This window comes from Vigna unguiculata, chromosome 1 (assembly GCF_037176805.1).
Source record: "Vigna unguiculata cultivar grain cowpea cultivar isolate G323 ecotype 2 chromosome 1, ASM3717680v1, whole genome shotgun sequence".
NCBI lineage: Eukaryota > Viridiplantae > Streptophyta > Magnoliopsida > Fabales > Fabaceae > Vigna > Vigna unguiculata.
The window spans coordinates 39,531,333-39,553,423 of NC_140792.1; the positions used below are offsets into that span (position 1 = coordinate 39,531,333).

The following is a 22,091-nucleotide window of genomic DNA, read 5'->3' on the forward strand; positions in this document are numbered from 1 at the left end:
TTTATTTGAATTTATGATTAAAATTTGTTGTTAAATATTAATTTTTCATTTTGTAAATATCCGCAAATATTCGTGAATATTCATAAATATTAAAAAATCATACAGGTACCTAAGTAACAAATACCCGATACCCAAATGAATATTGATATGGATACATAACTAATGTTTATCACGAATACCTAACTGTTCCATTATATCCCTAATTCTAACATTCAAGTGAACAATATGTCACATACACAATAATATAATAATTGAATTAAATAAATATTTTTAATATATTTAATGAGATAATGTTGTCAACATTTTCGAAGTCAACTCGTCCTTTATTAATATAAGAATATAAGGTTATTATTCCTTGGTCTTCTATATATTTATTATTAACTTAATATATATGTTTAGTTACTCGTTTAAGTAGAAAAATTAAAAAAAAAATTAATTAAGTCATTCAAACAAATAATTTTTAACGTCATAATATTATGCTATATGTTAATATGTGATTTTTCTTTTTGATTTTTTTTTTTACAAATTTTTTTTGTTGTAATATGTCAGATTTCTAATGCTTCATGTAACATAACAATGCGTGTTGATATCAATATCAAATATCACTATTTTAATTTCAATTTAATTCTTATATATATATATATATATATATATATATATATATTCAATTTAATTTTTATATGTCATTTTTGTTCAATTTTAATTAATAGCATTTGATCGTTATACATGACCTATTAATCACCAGATTCAAATGGTGAGAAAAAATCTAATCAAAAACCATTTGGAAACCAAAAATTTATTGGTCACCAAATAATTACCACAAATTTTGTTTCTATTTAATCACTAAATTTTTGTCGCATAAAAATTGAAATCAATTTAGCTACAAAAAATATTATATAACCTGTTGGTGGTTAGTTCTTATACACTCAGTCAGGGATTTAATTTATTTGTAGAAATTAAAATTGTGATAAAATTTTGATTACTGAACTGTTGGTGTATGAATTTAGTAATCAAATATTTCAATTGCTAATTCTATTTTGGCAACATGCTTATTTTCTTTTATTATTTTGGCAACATGTTTATTATTTCAAGAAGAAATAATAAAAATAGTCTAATATTTATTTTAGTAAGATCAAGAAAACTATTATATTGTCTTAAAAAAATGGTATAAGTCTTGAAATTTATAAGTTCATAACATTATGTAGTCATATGATTGTGTACAAAATTTATCATACTAATTCTATTTAATTAAATTGTTAAAATATGTTTTTAATCATTTGCAAAATTTGTTTACTAGACTAGAAAGACGCGTGTAGATAAAGTCAACGAAACATGATGCTAAAAAGTCAATAAATCAGACAACCTAACCTTGAAATGTGAACCAAGATGGCCATATCATCTTGAAAAAGGAAACAACATTTATGGGTTTTTGGATTTTTGTAAATTATTACCACTGTTTGTCAGTATGCTACGCAATCATATTGTTTTGAAATTTTGAATTAAATATTTTTTCTTTATTTCATAAGAATTTAATTAGCATTACTATATATCAATAATATAAAAAAATACGCTATCAATTAAATGGAACTTATTATCAATAAAAAGTTTAAAAAGATAAGAAAATTTATCATACATAGTGTTATCTCTAAACCTAAATATAAGTAGAATAACTTCAACTGATTAAGAATGTTATTTAAATTTTTCATAAAATATAAGTCACTCCCTTTCTCTCAAAATGTATGTATTTATAAAAAAGCATACTTAAAATTATTGATGCTTTTATTTACCATTAAGTATTAATGTTTCGATTTTAATTTGTCTATAAACTAATTATCCTCGTTGACACTAATGCGTTTATTGGGAAATTAGGTTATTTTAGTCAGATTATTTTAAAAAGTCGCATACTTATCATTACCTTTAAGTCTTTGTATAAAATATTTAAATTGCAGTAATAATTACATAACAAAATAATATATTTTTAAATATTATAAATTCTTTCTAATTTATTTGATTTTATTAATTTTTTTGGGATATAGCAATAATCTAATAATAAATAAAAATACTTCTTTAAGTGAGTTTCATGTTAATCACCTATCATTTTAGACACTGGCGGACCTATATACCGGTGTGCAGGTATATCTCTTAGTTTTCTTAAAATTATTAGTAAATATTTGAAAAATATATATTTTGTCCCTAATTTTTTATTTAAATTTGTTGACCATTATTCTATGATAGACATGTGTTTAGTTGAGAGTGTATAAATACATAATTTGAATTGTCCACACTAAATTAGGGTGTTAAATCTGTCATCTATAGATATTCTTACGCCACCTATTATTGTCACTTTTCTAGGATCAAACAATGTCTACATATACCAACACATATATATGTATATAAACGATCCAATTATCCACCTAAAAATAATTCAAGTGTAAGAAGAAAAAAAACTTCCTATCAAGTTGAGAAGAACCTAAGTTTTGTGAAAAACGTACTCGATGAATAAAGAAATAATTTGATGAAAATATTGATAATGAAATTGTAAAATCTCTTCAAGAATCATTTAGAATTGATTACTTTTTCTATATAATAAACAAAACAATTATCGTTCTTCAAAGTAGTTTTGAAAAAATTAAAATATATAAAGATATTTTTGTTTTTTATTTAGTGTTAAAAAATTAAAGTCACTATCATTTTTTAAAGAAAAAATCTTAAATCTTGAAAAATGTTTAAAACATGATAATTCAGATATCGATGGATTTGATTTATTTTCAAAATTGAATATCTTAAGAAAAATTATAGATTTGAAAAATGATAAACCAATTGACATTTTTAATTATAAAAAGAATGGATTATTTTTCAAATGCATATATAACTTATAAAATAATGCTAACAATTCTGGTGTCAGTTGGTTCAGACAAAAGAAATTTCTCACATATAAAGATAATAAAAAACTTATTTAAATTCAACAATGTCTCAAAAAAGATTAAATGAATGAGCTTTATTATATATTGAAATTAATTTATCAAAAAAAATTTAAATAGTTTTGACACTTTAATTATGAAATTAATTATGAAAGTTTAATAAATAATTTTGTATCAAAAAAGTTTAAAAAGTAAATTTTAAATAAAAGATCACATTTTTTTAAGTTTGTTTTAGGTCTTCCAAACTCTTTGGTCACTCCTATAACTATATCATTTGAGTATCTTTTTCGATGCTTAAGCAATATGATTCCAGAGTCTCTTTTACTAAGTTATAAGCCAAAACTTAAGATGTACATATTGTCACTTAAATGATTAATTAATGCTCATCCCTTAAGTCTGGCTTGAGTGACCACAAGTCACTAATAGGGATGGCAACAAACTGGGACAGGAACGAGTTTCGCTATCCCATATCCATCCCCGTAAAAAGAATTCATCTCCATCCCCATACCCAAACTCAACGGGTATCAAACTTTTGTCTCATCCCCATCTTTACCGAGTAACGGGTATAATCTCATACCCGTTTTCTAACTACTTCAATATTAATTTTTATAAAAGAAAAAAAAATTACGGTAAAGGAAACATAATATTTCAAATATTCAATATTAGGAAGATGATTGTTTCTTCCATATCAAATACTTTGAAATAAATTATAATTGTTTACATTTTAGATTAAAATACCAAATAAAATTTCATGAGAATCAAAACATTTATTAAATTTGCAAACTAAAACATTAATGAAACTTAGTTGATAAAATTAAAAAATGTTTAAAAAAATATAAAAGGAAAACAAATATTCAAATTAAAATATATTTTAAATATTTGTTTACTTCAATTTTTTAAATTCTAATGAATCTCTTTTTTATACACTAATAAAAGTAATAATAGATCACTTGATCAAAATAACACAAAGAACAAACAGTAAACATAATAATAAAATTTTGAAATAGATTTTGTATCTTTTGAACTTCAATATATGTGGGATAGTGACAAAAAAATATTCATGGCAATTACAATAAATTTTTATATTGTAGTAAATAAATGTTATTTAGACAATTAAAGTAAAAAAGTTACAATATGATTGATAATGAGTTAGAAAATAAAAAATAATTAGATAGAATATATCAAAATATTATTCTACATGATGAAAATAAACAATAAATAAAAATATTAAAAAGTTAACAAATGTGTGTCCTAGAAATAATTTGAGAGACTATTGAAAGAAATCGTACAAAGGAAATCAAATGTATAATTAAGGTATAATAAGATGAAAAATACCTTAAAGATGTAAGAAAACTTTTCAAATATCAACATACGTACCCAATGATTGAGAAAAAAACAAAAATTATTTTAACGAAACAAAAGAGTTCTTAAAATTAAACAAAAATTAATAATAATAAGTAAATACTTTTTTTTATATCGTTAAATTGAGAGTATTAAACATTCTCATGTTAAAGAAAAATATATAATAAATAAAAATAGTAAAAAATAATAGAAATATTCAAATGTGAGGTATAAAAAAAATTTAATTGACATACATAATTTTAACATTATTACATAAATGTTATGATAAGATAAAAAATATATTGGAGATGCGAATGACTTTCATGACAAACCAAATAATTAGAAAAAATAAAAAATAATATATATATATATATATATATATATGATTAGTTAATTAATTGTGAATATTTTAAAAATTTAAACGGAGACATAAATATGGTGGGGAGGGGTATTATGGTGGAGATATGTACATTCCTATACCTAATTGAAAAAGTCTGGAATTTCTCATACTCATACCCATACCCATACCCAGTCAATCCAGGGATTCGTCGTCAAAACGGAGACGGATTCGAATAATATTCATGATGACGAATTTATTTGACATCTCTCCGCTCAAAAGCACACTAACATGATTAAAGAAAATTTTTTCCAACATCTCCAAGGTTTTTACTTTTCCTGAGTTTATTTACAAGATTTTTCTTAACCTGTTAACGACATACCAATACATATCTTCACCATGTCATTCATATGCTATCAAGTCCTATATAATTCAAACATTGAAAACAAATATCACATTGCACAAAAGTCCTATATAATTAATAAATATAAAATCATTTTAAATATAATGGTTTATTTGTTTTCTGTTAAGGGAGAAATATTTGAGATACGAAAACTACTCACAAGTTGCATTCATTCAAAGTCCTCAGCACACTCACACTAAGAAACTTTGTGATCATCTGTGTCTCCTTCTCCTGTGTAACTGCAGCTCACCCATTTTGACGAATTTCTTGTTAAAGTCATCACTTTTAATTACTTTTTCAACAAATTTGTCTAGGTTCATATTAATCTTTTATTATGTATGATAAGTTTAAGAACATTATAAATGTCATTTAAGAACTAGAAATTAGTCTTAGTCTGCTCATCAATTTGTATAATAAATTTAAAATTTTATTATTAAAATAACATAATTATCGATTATACTACGCTATGTAATTTTCTACAATGTAAATTTACTTGGTCTAATCTCAAGTCATGTATGATCACATAGTATAATTAGAATACATTATTAAATTTGATTTTCTTTTAAGAGATTAGTTATCACACATAAAACGTAGAAAAAAAATAATTAACAAGTGTTCAAAATTAAAATAGATAATTTCTAAGTAACATTAAATTTTATTTAATTTTTAATTTGCTCTCCTAATTTTATTTCAATTTTTTAAAAGACTTAATATTTTTATTCTTTTAATTTAGTTATTCACTTTTTTAAAAATGTTCAATTTGGTCATTTGTGTTAGATTGACGTTGATGATGTGTCCATATATGTCATGTGTCAATTGATGAAAATTTTAAATTTTATTTAATTTTTCTTAGAAAAACAAAAATTGTTATGCGTCGTGTCATATGTCATTGTTACTGTCATTGTCACTTGAGTGTGTTTGTTTTCAATTTAGTCTTCATATTTATAATTTTGATTCAATTTAAGCAATTTAGTTCCTCTCCAATTTGATTTCTTTTTAGAAAAAATAAAGATGTCACAGGTCATGGTCATACCACATGTCACTGTTACTGTCACATGACAATGATTATTTTCAATTTAGTCTCCATATTTATAATTTTTATTCAATTTAGTCCTCATTTTTTCTAAAATGAAACAATTTGATCCCTCTTCAATTTGAGACCAAATTAATAATTAAAGTTAATTATGACATATATATATATATATATTAAAATATTTTTTTATAATTTATACATAAAACTACTCCACCTACATATTCAATTTTTATTTACATTTTTACATAAAAAAACTATATAAGCTTATAACTTTTTAAAAATATTAAAAATGTAAAGGGAAAGTGACACATGTCACATTAAACATTTAAAATTTTCAAGTGTCACTTTACATTTAGATTTCTAATATTTTCAGAAATTATAAGTTTAAATAGAGATTTTTTTTTTGTAAAAATGTAAAAAAAATAAATATTTAAGTAGACTGAGTTCATGTATAAATTTAAAAAATATATTATAACATGAATATGTAAGTTATAATTAAATTTAATTACTAATTTGGTCTTAAATTGAAAAGAGATCAAATTGTTCAATTTAAAAAAAAAAACTAAATTAAATCAAAATTGTAAATATGTTGACTAAATTGTAAACAAACACCGTCATGAGTCATATGACTGTAAAAGTGACAATTCGTACTGCAAAGAACTAACACATGATACTTTTTGTTTTTCAAAAGAGGTAAAAAAAATGAAAAAATAAATTAAAATTAAAAAAATTGAAAGTATCACCAATTGACACGTGACATGTATGAAAATAGTGTTAAAGTCAATCTAACATAAATAACCAAAATAGATCTTTTTAAAAATTATAAGATTAAATTCAAAAAATTAAAAACTATTTTTTTTAAATCCAAATAAAATTAAAGGATCGAATTAAAAATTAAACCTTTTAATATTTATGATATTATAAAGTTAGGAAAACGATATTTGATTAAATAATGACTTCATAAGTGAGGAGTGTCATGTCTTCTTCATATTATATAATTTTATATTTAACTAGTAAAACATAATTATTAAAAGAATATATATAAATCTATAGAATTAAAATTGCATCATGTTAGACACATGAATTTCCTTTAATTTAACATAAGGACATATTATATACTAGTTTTGTGTAGTCAAATAATTATGATAGCTTCATCTGATGAGTCAGGTAGAAGTGTCTTTGTTAAACTATTTGTTTGATGACATTTGGCTTAAATAGAGGATAAATATACATTGTTTACTAAGTGATTAGGACTACATTTGTATAGTTTTTTTTTGTTAGACATACCTTGTAAGACATTTTATGAGTAAAACATCTATCCTTTCATGTGAATATTAAAAGTTCTTATCTAGTTGGAACGTTCCATATCCATACATATATAGGTTTACATCTTTCCCAGATAAAATCCAATTATATGGTATATAATATGTAGAACTTGTTAAAATAACAAAGGTAATCTATATGTCACGAATAGTATTGGTGGCGGATCTTCAACTAATATTTTAGAATGTAAACATTTTGGTTAAATTAAACTTTTGGTTCATTTTTTTGTCCAAAAATGTCAAGTTAGTTCTTTAGTTTTTTTTAATCTCAATTTTGTCCCAATTTTAAAAAACTTATGTAATTTAATCATTTTTGTTAAATTTGTTAAATTCTTGAAGTGGAGCCATGATTTTTCATAAAATTGACACTATAATTATGTCAATTACATCAATAAAGCAAATTATCATTATTCACAACTTCAATTTTAATAAAAAATCTTGATCTAATTTAAGAAATTTAACAAAAAATACCAAATTGCATCATTTTTTTAAAAATCAAGACTAAATTGAGACTAAAAAACATTGGAAGACCAACTTGATATTTTTGAACGAAAACAGAAACTAAAGAGTAATTCCATTTTTTATATAAAGTAGTAAAAACAATATATATAATTTTTTTATGATAATAAAAAAAATAAAACTATAATTATTGTTATTATTATAATTATAAATTAAAAATAAATATTTTTTATAGTTTTATAATAATTAATTTTAAAAAAATAGTCAAATAAAAAAAGGTTAAATTATAAAAATATTACTTAAAAGATAATATTAATAAAATAATTATTTTTATTTAGAAAAACATTTCAAAAGATAAAATTGAAAAATAAATATAGAAAATTTTTTTTTATACATAGATATAGATGTATTTTTTTTTAAAATATCAAATATGTAAAATATATTAAAAATATTTAATTTTTAAAAAATATATTTAAAATTATATAAATATAAAAAAAATGGGGGTCAATGGTCCCCTTGGCATTACTATGGTCCGCCACCGAATAGTACTATGGATAAAGGGTTTTTTATTTCGTTCCACGTGGACAAATAAAAGATTATTGGTTTATACTTTTACTATTCGTTATTTCACTTATTTTGGTAATAATTTTTTTTTAAATCTTTTGAAATTTTCATTTATTTATAAAATATAATTCACATATTTATCTTTTTTATTTTTATTGAATAAAACCTAAAATATCAAATAAAATCTAAAAATAAAATAACAATAAGATATAAAATAAATAAAATAAAAATATTATAATGTTAATTATCAACTCTTAAGTTATATAAGACATTTAAGCATCCTCTAGTTAATGTCTAATGAGAACAAAGATTCATCTTTGGAACAATTTTTTTATTTGTCCTAATTGAGACATTACTAGAATTTTTCATATTTCATGGTATTTAAAATTTTGCAAGAAAATACTTTCTTTTATTATTTTTCCTACAAATATTAATTAACAGGTAATTTCTTTATAACTAATTTTTTTCTACAAATTTTTCTGCTATACAAAATATTTTATAAAAAATTGGGTAATAAATTCTTGCAAACCATTATTTATAACAAAATTTACATGTATTTTTAAAAAAATTAGTATAAAATATGTGTTTTTTTTTTTAACATTGAAAACTAAAGAAGTGAAGATTCATCTTTAGAACCACAGGAGAATTCGTCTTTCATATTTTTTAAAATAACATTGTTATAATTAACTATTACATATACAATATTTAACAAAACTACCGGAAGGTATAGAAAAAACACTTAAATATCATGAATAGAGTGTAGTATGCAGTTATTATTAGTTCTTTGATTTAAGAATGTAAAGTGATCTCAATTATATATGACATTTGTTTAATGATCCATTATGTTTTAAAAGTGAAATATATGTTAGTAATATATATAATGTGTGTGTGAGTGTGGGTTTGTATTTTGAATATTAAATTAAATGCTTTATTAAGTTTTTAAAATATGCTAATTTTATATATTTTCTAATTTTTCCGTGCTAACAAAAATCACTAAATTTTAAGTCTAAAAATAAAAGATAAACCACATATTCCTAATAAAGTTCAGGAATACATTTACACATCTTTAAAACTTCAAGAATAAATATCTCAACTTAAAAATATATAAGATAAAATAAAAGTTATCTAAAAATATATACATAAAAAAAAGTTAAATATGTTTTTATCCCTCAAGTTTCAGTGAAATTTGAAATTATTCTTTCATCAAAATTTTTGACCAATTTAGTCATTCGTATTTAGAAATGCGTGAATTTAGTCATTATAATCAAATTTTGTTAAGTTTATTTGAAGTTCCAAACGCGTTTTATGATAATATTTGAGCTAGCATTTAAGCAAAAATTGGTTAAACGATGTAAACAATTTAAATACTATTATGAAATACGCTTGAGACGTCAGGTAAACTTAACAAATGGTTATGAGAACTAAATTCATATATTTGTAAAGATGAAAGACTAAATGAATAAAGATGGACTAGTTCCAAATTTCACTAAACCAAAAACATATTTAAAAAGAATAAAAACCCCTCACCTACGAGCTTAGATAGTAACGGAACGTTTTGTCTATCTTTTGAACGTCTTATACTTTCTAATTCTAAATAAAAAATAGTTTATCCCTTAATTTAAATTTTTTATTAAACCATAATAGTCGCATTAGGAAAAATTGTCAAATTATTCTCATCTTTTGTTTCGTGTTTTTTTTTTATCCATGAGTTTTGTCTCGTATATTGGGTTAAAGACTATTAATGTGACATGTGATATAGCGTATTACTTACACATAGTTATCGAATAAATAATTAATGATTTTCGTTACGTGTGAACGTGTTGGTTTGTACAAATAAAGAAGTATAACATTACATTACAGGGAGTTGAATTCATTAGAAAATAGTTATTATAATTTAATAGCGACCATAATTGAGAGATGTGTAATACAAAAAGGTATGGGTACTATGAATTCATTCATTATGATTCTTAAAAGTCAAAACAAGAAAATGATTAATAAAATGTTTGTTGCCATTTAAAAATCAAAACTAATTGATCATTGATTCCCACATATAACTTGAGTGGTTTGAATTTGACTAGTTGAGTTGAAACAAACAGAGCATAAGTTTTGGTGAGTTAACAACAAATTCAACTCACCATTTCCGTATAAGTAAATTAAAACACCAAAATACTTCATCAGTTCTGTGTGAATGGAATTTCGATTTCTTAAAGCCAAATTGGGTTATTTTATTTTCAGAAATACCAGAAGAAAGATTCTTTAAAACTCTCCATATTATATTATATTATTAGTGAAAAACAAATGGCATGTGTGTCATTTTTTTTATAATAATAAAATTATTATTATTGTTATTATAATTATAAAATTAAATGTAACTAATTTTTACAATTTTATTTATTTTGTAGGTAATTTTTTAATTATAAAAATAAGTAAATTAAAAAAAAAAACAGTTAACAGATAAATTTAGTTTAAGTAATATTAATAAAATAAAATTAGAAAACAAAGACACTAAAAAAATTGTGTATATATTAACTATTCACTATAAAAAAAAAAGTGCTTAATTTTGCATACTATTAACTCCTTTTATGTCGGCATCGGCAAAACGATTTGTATACTATTAACTCCTTTTAATAGCATATTTTTTATTTTAACTTGGTTACGTTCTTTAAAAAAAAATCAACTATATTTCACTTTTGTTAAAAAAATTTAGGGTTAAGAATGTTTTTAGTCCTTGAACTTTGACTTAAAATTGGAATTCGTCCCTGGTTAAAATTTTGATAAATTTTGGTCCCTAAACTTTAAAAATGAATGAATATAGTCCTTTTAACCCAATTTTTGTTAATTTTTTTTTTTACATTTCGAACGCATATCTCAGTAAATATTAAGTCGAGAATGTGTCAAACGGTGTAAACAACTCCAATAATTATTGAGAAATGCTTTCGAAACTTAGAAAAGAGTTAACAAAATTGGGTTAAAAGGATTATATTCATTCATTTTTTAAGTTTAGGGACCAAAAAAATTTATCAATGTTTCGACTAGAGACGAATTCCAATTTTAGACCAAAGTTGAGGAACTAAAAACATACTTAATCCAAAAAAATTTAATAATATGGTATTTTTCATCGAATTGACTTATTGTTTAGGTGTCACATGATTTGGATAACACATCACTAACACATCACGTCATTAATTTTTCATGACAATGTTTCATCTGACAGCAGCATTAAATTAATACGTTCTTATATTATAAAGAATGAATCAGAAATTTTAAAATGGTGAATAAATAAAAGAGAAACAAAAAAGGATTTTAATTACTTTGAATTAAGAAACAGTGTAATTATAAAATATTTGATCCAAGGGCTTCGGGGAAGGAACGGCGTCGTAAAAGGCATGAGCGGTTGACTTGACTGGGCGAAAAAAGAGGGGTATATGCGAGTGGAATATTTTGTTCTGAAACTGTTTCTTTTATGTCATGGTTTCTAACCTTCTTTTCCTATAAATTCTTTCCACTCTCTTCACATTTTTTCCCCACATCAAATCTTTCTATTTCTCTATCTCTCTCTACAACTTTCTCCCACTGCAGGTACATCCATTTTTTTTTAATATTATTATTAAAATTGCATTCTTTTTTGGCATTGTCATGCATCTTTCTAATGTGTCACTTCATGCATGCATCACGGGACTATCACTTAACTTCCCCGAGTCCTTAGTTCTTTTTCTTGTGACAGTTAAGATCCATTTCATGTGCTTTCCTTCACTTTACATTCATGTTCATGATTTCATCTTGATCTGTAATACTTGTTTCAGCTGTTTCTGATCATTTCCAACATTGTGGGTACTGTACCCTTTAGAAAAGACGCACCTTCTGCATGTATGGCTTCATTCGGTGTGAAAATTTCTCAAATGAAAATCGATTATTTTGCATGGGTTGATTGGTTTAATCCGTTTGAAATCGTTTGTTCTTATTTTTTTATATTTTTTTTCGATTCTTATCTGGGAGTCTGGTAATTGTTTGTTACGATGATTTAAAAATTAACCTGATTTCTTTTCCGGTATTTTTTTAGTTCTTGAGAACATGGGTCGGTGAGTTTTGCGTAAATTTTGCTTTCTAGAGATATTTGAGCATCTCCAATCTGTAACCTCTTTTTTTTTAAAAAAAAAAAATGAATAATCAGTTTTCTGTTTCTTAAAGTTTGTTTGTATCTGGGCGCATTTGAAACTGTTTCTCGCTTTGTACATTTCTGTTTACCTAAAGATTTGTTTCTGTTTTCTTTTTTCTTTAGAAACAATTTCAAAACATAATAATTTTTGAAGAAATTTTATAAGAAAAAAAAAAAGTGGGGAGAGAAGCTAAAAGGTCCTTATTTACCTTTTGTTTTTGCTTTATATTCATATATTCTGGGATTTAGGTGAGAGATTAGGAGTTCCTTCCAGTTTTCTAATTTGTGGTGTAACAAAAAGTGCGGTAGCTTGACAACTTTGCTTACTTGCTTGTATTGAGAACGCTTTATCTTCCTTATATTTTGTCACTATATAGAGGCTCTCTACTAATTTCAACCTCTGAGCCTTAATTATGAATTTGGATGGTTCAGCTAGTGGTGTAATCAATAGTTACTGTGATAGGTAAACAACTTTTTCATAGTGGACTAATAGGTGATGTAACTGTATGTCTATTGGTTGATTTCATTTGATAACTTTTTCAAATCGATTAGCTATTATCGAATTCCTAGTTCTTTTATTTGATCAATGATCTCACAGATTGATCAAGTCTGACTCTTGTTTCCACTTCTGCAGTGAAGGAAAGCTTTTGATAAAGATACAGAAATAGCCTTGTAATTTTGGCTTGAAAAAGCCATGGCAAAGGAGCAAATTCAGGTACTAAATGCGCTTGATGTTGCAAAAACACAATGGTACCATTTCACAGCAATCGTCATCGCTGGAATGGGCTTCTTCACCGATGCATATGATCTATTCTGCGTATCCCTTGTTACAAAGTTGCTTGGCCGCATATACTACCATGTTGATGGTGCAGCAAAGCCCGGTTCGTTGCCTCCCAATGTTGCAGCTGCTGTAAATGGTGTGGCTTTCTGTGGAACACTTTCAGGTCAACTTTTCTTTGGATGGCTTGGTGATAAGATGGGAAGGAAAAGAGTCTATGGCATGACTCTGATGATGATGGTGATATGTTCCGTCGCTTCCGGACTTTCATTCGGCCATAGTGCAAAAACTGTAATGGCAACTCTCTGCTTCTTCCGGTTCTGGCTTGGGTTTGGCATTGGTGGAGACTATCCACTTTCTGCTACCATAATGTCTGAGTATTCTAACAAGAAGACTCGCGGTGCCTTCATTGCTGCAGTGTTTGCCATGCAGGGTTTTGGCATTTTGGCAGGTGGTATATTTGCAATTATAATTTCAGCTGCATTCAATAGCTGGTATCCTGCTCCAGCATATGAGGTTGATCCAGTTGGGTCAACAGTTGTACAAGCAGACTACATTTGGAGGATAATTGTGATGGTGGGAGCACTCCCAGCGGCATTGACTTACTACTGGCGGATGAAGATGCCGGAAACTGCCCGTTACACTGCTCTAGTAGCCAAGAACATGAAGCAGGCAGCAGCAGATATGTCTAAGGTTCTGCAGGTCGAGATTCAAGCTGAACCACAGAGAGAAGATCCGGCAAAGCCCAAGCCATATGGCTTGTTCTCAAAAGAGTTCCTCAGTCGCCATGGACTGCATCTGCTTGGTACATCAAGCACTTGGTTCTTGCTTGATATTGCATTTTACAGTCAAAATCTTTTCCAGAAGGATATCTTCAGTGCAATTGGTTGGATACCTCCAGCCAAAACCATGAATGCTATTGAGGAGGTTTACAAAATTGCAAGGGCTCAAACACTCATTGCTCTGTGCAGTACAGTTCCTGGCTACTGGTTCACGGTGGCTTTGATTGACAAGATGGGAAGATTTGCTATCCAATTGATGGGGTTCTTCTTCATGACTGTCTTCATGTTTGCTCTTGCCATCCCCTATGACCACTGGACTCATAAGGAGAACCGGATAGGATTTGTGGTGATGTATTCATTGACCTTTTTCTTTGCAAATTTTGGGCCCAATGCCACCACATTTGTGGTGCCAGCAGAGATTTTCCCTGCTAGATTCCGAAGTACTTGTCATGGAATTTCATCAGCATCTGGAAAGCTTGGGGCTATAGTTGGTTCCTTTGGGTTCTTGTACTTGGCACAAAACAAGGACAAAAGCAAAGCTGATGCAGGGTACCCTGCAGGTATTGGTGTGAAGAATGCACTTATCGTCTTAGGTGTAGTTAACGTATTAGGCTTCTTCTTCACTTTCTTGGTTCCTGAGGCAAAGGGAAGATCGTTAGAGGAGATGTCAGGTGAGAATGAAGAGGATGTTGGAAGCGGGGAAGAGTCAGAACAATCACATTCTCACAACAACAACAACAAAACTGTTCCGTATGTTTAGGTTAGCTTCATCTATAATGTTGTTGTTACAATAAAGCAGTGGCTTCAATTAGACTTGGAAAGCACAAAAGCTTTCCTTGCCCATCACCAATATTTCTGTTAAGTTTTGCTTGGACATCGTGTAGCAGGAACTAGGTCTATCTCTTTTAAGAATATTGGCAAGTTTGAGTTACATTTGATGTATAATCGTATTGGTGTATAGAACTTTCAATAACCAGTTTCACAGACCAGCTATGTTCTGCATGCCATCTTTATTTTCCTTTTCCCTTTTGACTTCGTTGTTTCAACATTTCAATTTCACTTACCTCTAAGGAAAACGATGGCATTACACGAGGCATGTGTATGATTGAAATCTTTAAAAAAAAAAAAAGACTACAGTTGAATACGGATAAAGATTATTTATTTTTCAATGTGAGTAGACGAAAAATATGACCATAATGCTACTAGTTGCAGTTCCAGTCCATTCACGGCACATATTTGACTTGTACACTTCAAATACGATTGCTGATTGAAATTTGAAAGCTAAAGTTGTAGTGGGAAGTTGCATTGGCGTTTTCAGTCTCACCGACTTACTATCTTCAATTGTCTACCTCTCGCATCACTTTATGGTCCACACAGATCAAGTTATTCTTCCATGGAAACTGCTTTCAACCAGTCTTTAAATGATCAGTAGACTTTTCTTTGGACATGAGGTACAGGTAAACTTTTGTATAATTTATTTATATCTCACTAGTTCATACTTCATCACAACATCTGACATTTTACCTTTATATTATATTTCTGTTGAAAACTCCAAGCCATTAAACCGACTTCATTGTGTGTGTAAAACCTTGTATTTCACAGCTTAACATCAGCTTCATTCACTATTTTTATTTCTCCTAGTCAACATTGCTCCAAGCCTGATTTCATGGATGATAATTTTATAATCAATGGGACCCGAAAACTGAAAATTTTGATATTTTAACAGGTATCAGACTATTCACGTAATCATATTCTTATTTCACGAACTGTGCTGGACTATTGGGTCCTTTTGCTTTGTTAAAAAACATTGGATAGGATAAAAACAGTTGTTATTTTCAAAAAATCAGAACACCACTAATCAATACCTTTTGTTACTTAGTACACCATGAGATAAAAAGTCATTCCTTACCTACGCAAAAATACCTACTCTCACTGACCGTGACTAGTATCTTGATTCCCTCATCAACTGAGCTAAGTCTAGCTCAATAAGTGTGTCTTAACAAAACAAATAGTTAGTTCTTAAGTGACCGAAGTCTCATATTAAGAACAGTGAAAAAATATTATAAATAGGTTTAGATAGTTGTGTGTCATTAAAAATTTACAATTTTTGTCAGAAAAATTGGATCATGAAGTGATTGATAATGATTTTTGTTGAGTATTTGTAGACATAGACCTTGAGGTGTTGAATCTTAAGGTTCAGAACCACATTAAATTTTCTGTGAGTTTCTATTTATATTTTTCTATGATTTTCCAACACAAATAACAGGGAAAAATATATAACAGTGATATGTAGTACTAAATATTATTTCCTGAGCATAAGTTGAACCAGTTTGCAATCATATATTTGAATGAAGCTCGCAGATGAAGACTCACTTTGAAAGTCTTAGATACAAGTTTATATTAGGAATTTTATACTCTTGTATTATGGAATTTCACTAGAAAGAAACACAACAATATCGCAAGGCTCTATAATTGATCTCCTTCAACTTGGCTTTGGCTGGAACAACACTTATCCATCATCTTGCTAACGAACAAGTTATACATTTATGATAGGCTCGTTGCATGTGATTCTTTCATGACCTTGCAGGAGATAAGGCCTACTACGTTATGTCTTGATGTCTTGTAAACGTTTGTATTTCATCAGTATCAAATATAACCTTAGGATTTTAAGTTGATGTCTTGTATAAAATTTTGTTGTGTCAAAGTTCTCCTACATTTCCCCGCGCAAAGTTTGTTCACCGAAAATAATAATCAGAAATAGTCCAATGAATTCTACATTTTTTAATTATCTCTCATTCTCTTTCATCCCAGCAAACATCACAGTATTTCTTAGCTCCCCTTCCTCAAAACCAAACATAAACACGGTTAATTTTAAGAAGAAAATATTGATAAATGCAAGTTTTGAAACTTTCTAGAGATTCTTTGCTAGAGCTACAAGCAAAGACTTGTATATCCACCACATTATCATAAAGTCACGCTCTATAATACAGGACCAGTAAATTGGGGGATTTACAGTAATGACAGCTCAGAGCTTTAAACCCATCCCCCTTCAGATTCATATTATTGGAGGCATATTTCTGTGGCAAGATGGGCTCTGCAATTCATTGAAAGTAAAAACCTAGTAGAATCTGAAAAGAAAATGAATAAGTACATAAACATTTCAATGTGCACGGTCTCTCAGCACTTCAAGATCCATTTCAGTGGGGTCAGTAGCCTGGATTTCATAATGAACACCATCTAGCTCACGTCTAAACCTGTCTTTAGTTGTGGCGTAGAGCATCTTGGCACGGATCCGAGAAGTTGAAGGAGACCTGACCAATATCATGCAATGGAATAACTAAGAATGATATTTCTGGCCAAATCACAGAAAAAGTAAATAAAGAAGCATGATGTTGAGGATGGATGAAGGCAGGAGCAAAAATAGTCCAATCCAAGTTTGTTCTCCACAAGAGGAAAGGGAGATACTTCAAATAAGTTATGGAAAATATACTGCTAGGAAGTGTGAGTCAAGATGCCACTCAAGCAAGAAATGAATAATGGTTGATCAGAGAGACAAAGAAGTCTTTCCACAGACTATCAGCTCCAAAGATGCAATAAATAGAGTGCTAAATCAGTTCAACTAGAAAGTCCATTTGATATTTACATTTATACATTTTTTGTTCCGAGAAGCTACGTAAATATGTAGAGACAGAGGTTCTTCCAGAAACTGAAAAAAATAAACTATTCCACTATACATGATGATGGAAAATACTACCATTTCCTTGAAGTGCATAATCTTGTATGAGGGAACTCTGAAAATCGTAACTAAACAAAGCAATAATAGCAAAACACGCAAAGCTTTACCTCTTCCAGTTTTATAATTCTCTGATAATGGGCAAGACAAATTCCAACCCACCCCCACCAAAAAAATGATACTCAGGAAACCTACTCTTGATATGGTTCAACTAAAGCATCAAGCATGATAATGTTTGCTATGATTAATTATTTATATATCATTTTTCGTATAAACTTAAGAACCTCTACTCAGTAAGAATGATCTATCTGCAACTTAAATACAACTAACAGAGGATGCCATTGAAATTGGTATCAGATTGATATCCAGATTGGAAAAGGAGAGATGTAGGACCAAAAATCTCAAAATACCACATTTACTAAGACAAGCTGCCTAATGAGCAACAAATTCTTTGCCCCACCAAAGAATAAGGCAAGAAATTTAACCTCAAGACAAATAAAACAAAGAACATTTCGCTCCATAATACAACAGAGAACAAGCAAAGAGTGACACTTAATCAGTGCAATACTACCACGAGCTTACAAGAATAGCATGGCATGACATGGTTATTTCGAAACTACCAAACATATGATCATATAAGCTGCGGAATTTGCTTTGTTTGCACCAGAAAAAACATACCAAGTATAATACCTCACAAACAACTTGATGGTTAGTGTAACAAAGCTTTACTTGTGGACAAAGTTAGAGATCCTTTTCTTTAACATATAAAACCAGAACAGTGAGAGAAACTAAACTAACCATGCAATGAAGAAGATTTTGCTCTTTTGACAATTCTCAGAAGTGACGAAATCAAAGTCAAAGACAGCATATCTGCAATCATTCTCAGGCAAAGATGCAGCGAAATCATCATAGCTCTCAGCGGGGCCACCGGTCTTCTCAACCACAACCTCCCTTTTCTTCTCATCAACCTTAAAGATCACATAACGATGGACCTTCTTCTGCTTCAGTTCCATGAAGGTGTTTTTGCTGTGATCAGCAACACCCATGCCCGATGAAGCATTTGGCTGGAATTTAAACGTATCTGGGTCAATAGCCTTTCAACCAAGACTTGATTTTGAAATCAAATTTAGAAATCAAACACGCACTCAAACATTCACATGCCAAAACTTGACAGAAAAAACAAAAAAGAAAAAAAGAAAGTGAAAGATGTAAAATGTTACCCTGCTGAGGCCTCTGAAAGACATGATGACGAGTGAAGTTGGAGTTGAAGAAGGAGAAAGTGAAGTATGGAAGGGTAGGAGTGAAGAGAAATTATTATAAAGAGTTAGAGAAAAGATTGTTGAGTGAATAAAAGAGGTTATGATGATTGGGGCGGTGCGTTGTAGCAACGCAAAGTGGAATAGGGGATCGTGAATCTGCGAAAAAAACAAGGATTTTCCACCGCCCATGGGACCCACGTGTGTTCAATGCTCACCATATCCCTTCGCCGCGTATTTTGTTTTATTTTTATTTTTCGTAGACAACTATCGGATGCCAAGAGTTACTAAAAAACGTTCATTTTCTGTTAGTTTAGGTTGACTGGCCAAGGAAATTGGTTGACTGCATAAGGTGAAAGGAAATAAGTTAATGGTATAATAAATGATAAATAAAGGAGAAATAATACTTTTTGCCTCCTTCTTATAGAAATACATACAACCTAATTTAATAATATAATAATATATATGAAAATTTTATTTTTAAAATAAAATAAATATCATTAAATATTGTTATTTTAAAATGTAACGAGGATTTTGTTTGAATTGTCTATATTGGTTTATTATGGATTGAGCTAAAATAAAGGTAAACTCAATCCTATTTTATTTTTTTTAAATTATAAATTTTATAATTCGATTCGACTCATCATGAGTTGGTGAGTTCGTGGATTGATCCATTTACGAAAATTTGATTTTTGTAATTTATTTTAAATATTTATTGTAGTACAAAAAAAATAGATTGACTCGATTCTTTTCTTATTGGAATGGAATGAAAGTGTTATGTAAGGCCCACTTACTTTACTACCTTTATTTTAAAGGACTACGCCAAATAAGTTGAGCTTAGGGCTGACCCATAAAGAACCAAAGTCCCTAAACCAGTTGAAACACTTTCATTCTTCTCACTTTCAAAAAAATAGCCTCCTTTCTCTTAGAACAGTAACGTTCCTCTACTAGGGTTTGGGGATCATCCAAGTTCAATTGAGTTCAACCCATTTCTTTTAAGTTACTTTCGATGCATACTCTTCTTTTTTAGTTTAATCTTCCTACTTGCCGTTAGGGTTCCTCGTAATAATCTCATGCTTCCTCTGTATTGAAATTTTCCGCTCTTAAATATGCTCTTGGAGCTGTCTTGCTCATTCGCTTAAGGGTCGGGGTCGTTTTGACTAGCTCTTTCCAGATAATGGAAGCTAGGGTTTATGTTTTTAAAGTTATTTTGCCGATTTTTGGTCTGTTGTATGGTTGTGATGCTTGAATGAGGTTGTTGGTCAAATAAAAATGTATTGGTGTGCAAGTATGTTTGATTGATGTGGCACTACTCTTTTTCTACACTGCACACTTTTCGTAAAATGAAGATTTATACTATGTTAACCGTTGGATCGAGCTGAAATTTTAACAGCTGATCCTTAACACATAATTCTTGACTTTGACCGGTCGGATCTTTAATCGGAGCTCTATAGTGAGAGCAGTTTTTATCGCAAGGTCACTGAATTTGTGTTGTTGACAGCATTACACACTTTTCGTAAAATGAAAGTTACTACTTCGTTAACAGTTGGATCGAGCTGATATTTTAATAGTTGATCCTTAACACATAGATTTTGACTTTGATCGGTCCGATCTTGAATCAGAGCTCTATAGTGAGAGCAATTTTTATCGCAAGATCGTTGTAGGTTGGTTGTTTCTCTGATCTTGAATGGTTATTACTGGCTTGAATCTAATTGTTATATTAAAAACATGTGATAAATGATTATGCATGAGTGATGTGATTCATGGATTATGGATGATGGGTTTGGTATGAACTTGGCATGTGATTTAAATGAGATGGTTGGTATCAAGGAGACATGGTATTGATATGAAATACAAATATATATTCACTGTTTGGGAAGGATGAGTTGGTATGGATTCAACATTTGGTTATGAATGAGAATGGGTTGTAAAGGTTGGCATGAGATATTGTGTATGGTATACATTACTTGATTGATTGAACATGATTGGTCTGTGGTCAGTGCGTAATTCCTTGAAATCTCTAAGTGGGATTTCAGGGACGTGCTTCAGTGGTCGGAACGTAATTCCATGGCCCCTGTTAGTGGGTGTGCATGGTGGTATCCCATCTATATAATTTGGTAAGGATTCAAGGTAAGGATTGCATCCTGACACTCTAAGGAGTCCGTTAGTCTCACTTAGAGCGGACTGACTCCTGTGGTGAGAGTAGCAGGAGGCCTGAAATTCATTAAGGGTTAACCTTGTGTGTGAGGGAATTGATTCATTGTAACACTTGTAACACTTGTAACACATAGCTCGGGGGTGAGCAGAGGTATCCACCACAAGTGCGAGCATCCGCTGAATCCGACTAGATTATATGTATCCGGATGAGTCGAGTCGAGTCTTAGTGTATTGATTGAGAGGTCATAACATGCTTGGATGATGTATGTATATTGGACTGTGAAAGTATATCTGATTGCATGATAAAATCTTTTTGGCTCTAGCTTACCCTTTTGCTTGTTTGATTGCCTTGTAGTTGTTCTTCTACCGTTGCGATGATCATCAATTTATTGATGGGAGCACATGCGAGAGGTACTCGAGGTTAACAGAGAAGGGATGGTTCTACTGCACAGTCTACTCGTGTTGGACTTCATGTCTCTTTGAGTTTTTCTTTAGGGCGAAGGCCCGTGTATTGTATTGCCCTAAGGCTTTATTTCGAATACTGGCTATCTCTTACTCCTTTTGGGTTGTAGGCATTGTAGTGAACTTTAGTATTTCCTTTTAAGTATCTTGGATAACTATAAGGAGAGTGACTTTATAGTCCACAACTTGGCTCTTTATATTATCCGATGTAAGATTTCATTTAATTATGTTATTATTTAAATGAGATGTTACATGTTACCTAATTCTCCAAATATTATAATAAAATTAATAGTAAAAAATTTAAATATCAACTTATATAACTTATTAAACAAATAAATTAAACACCTTAACTGTTAAAATATTATTTAACAATATTTTATCACTTAA

General features: G+C 28.9%; 2 protein-coding genes across 4 annotated transcripts; one reads left to right on the plus strand and one right to left on the minus strand.

Moving 5' to 3' along the window:
• Positions 1 to 11,833: 11,833 nt before the first annotated feature.
• Positions 11,834 to 15,089, plus strand: LOC114174473 (inorganic phosphate transporter 1-4-like). Of its 3 annotated transcripts, none has more exons than XM_028059316.2 (2): positions 11,834 to 11,959; positions 13,171 to 15,089. In XM_028059316.2, the coding sequence occupies exon 2, from the start codon at positions 13,231 to 13,233 to the stop codon at positions 14,854 to 14,856; it is 1,626 nt and encodes a 541-aa protein (XP_027915117.2). In that variant the 5' UTR covers positions 11,834 to 11,959; positions 13,171 to 13,230; the 3' UTR covers positions 14,857 to 15,089. The 3 variants fall into 3 exon arrangements, with proteins under 3 accessions (XP_027915117.2, XP_085528903.1, XP_085528900.1); XM_085672777.1 differs by lacking the exon at positions 11,834 to 11,959 and adding an exon at positions 12,228 to 12,247; XM_085672774.1 differs by lacking the exon at positions 11,834 to 11,959 and adding an exon at positions 12,641 to 12,999.
• A 1,876-nt stretch (positions 15,090 to 16,965) lies between these two features.
• Positions 16,966 to 19,229, minus strand: ADF6 (actin depolymerizing factor 6). The gene is made up of 3 exons (XM_028059325.2): positions 19,050 to 19,229; positions 18,628 to 18,893; positions 16,966 to 17,407 (listed from the first exon to the last, which is right to left on the minus strand). The coding sequence occupies exons 1-3, from the start codon at positions 19,071 to 19,073 to the stop codon at positions 17,257 to 17,259; spliced, it is 441 nt and encodes a 146-aa protein (XP_027915126.1). The 5' UTR covers positions 19,074 to 19,229; the 3' UTR covers positions 16,966 to 17,256.
• Positions 19,230 to 22,091: the final 2,862 nt, after the last annotated feature.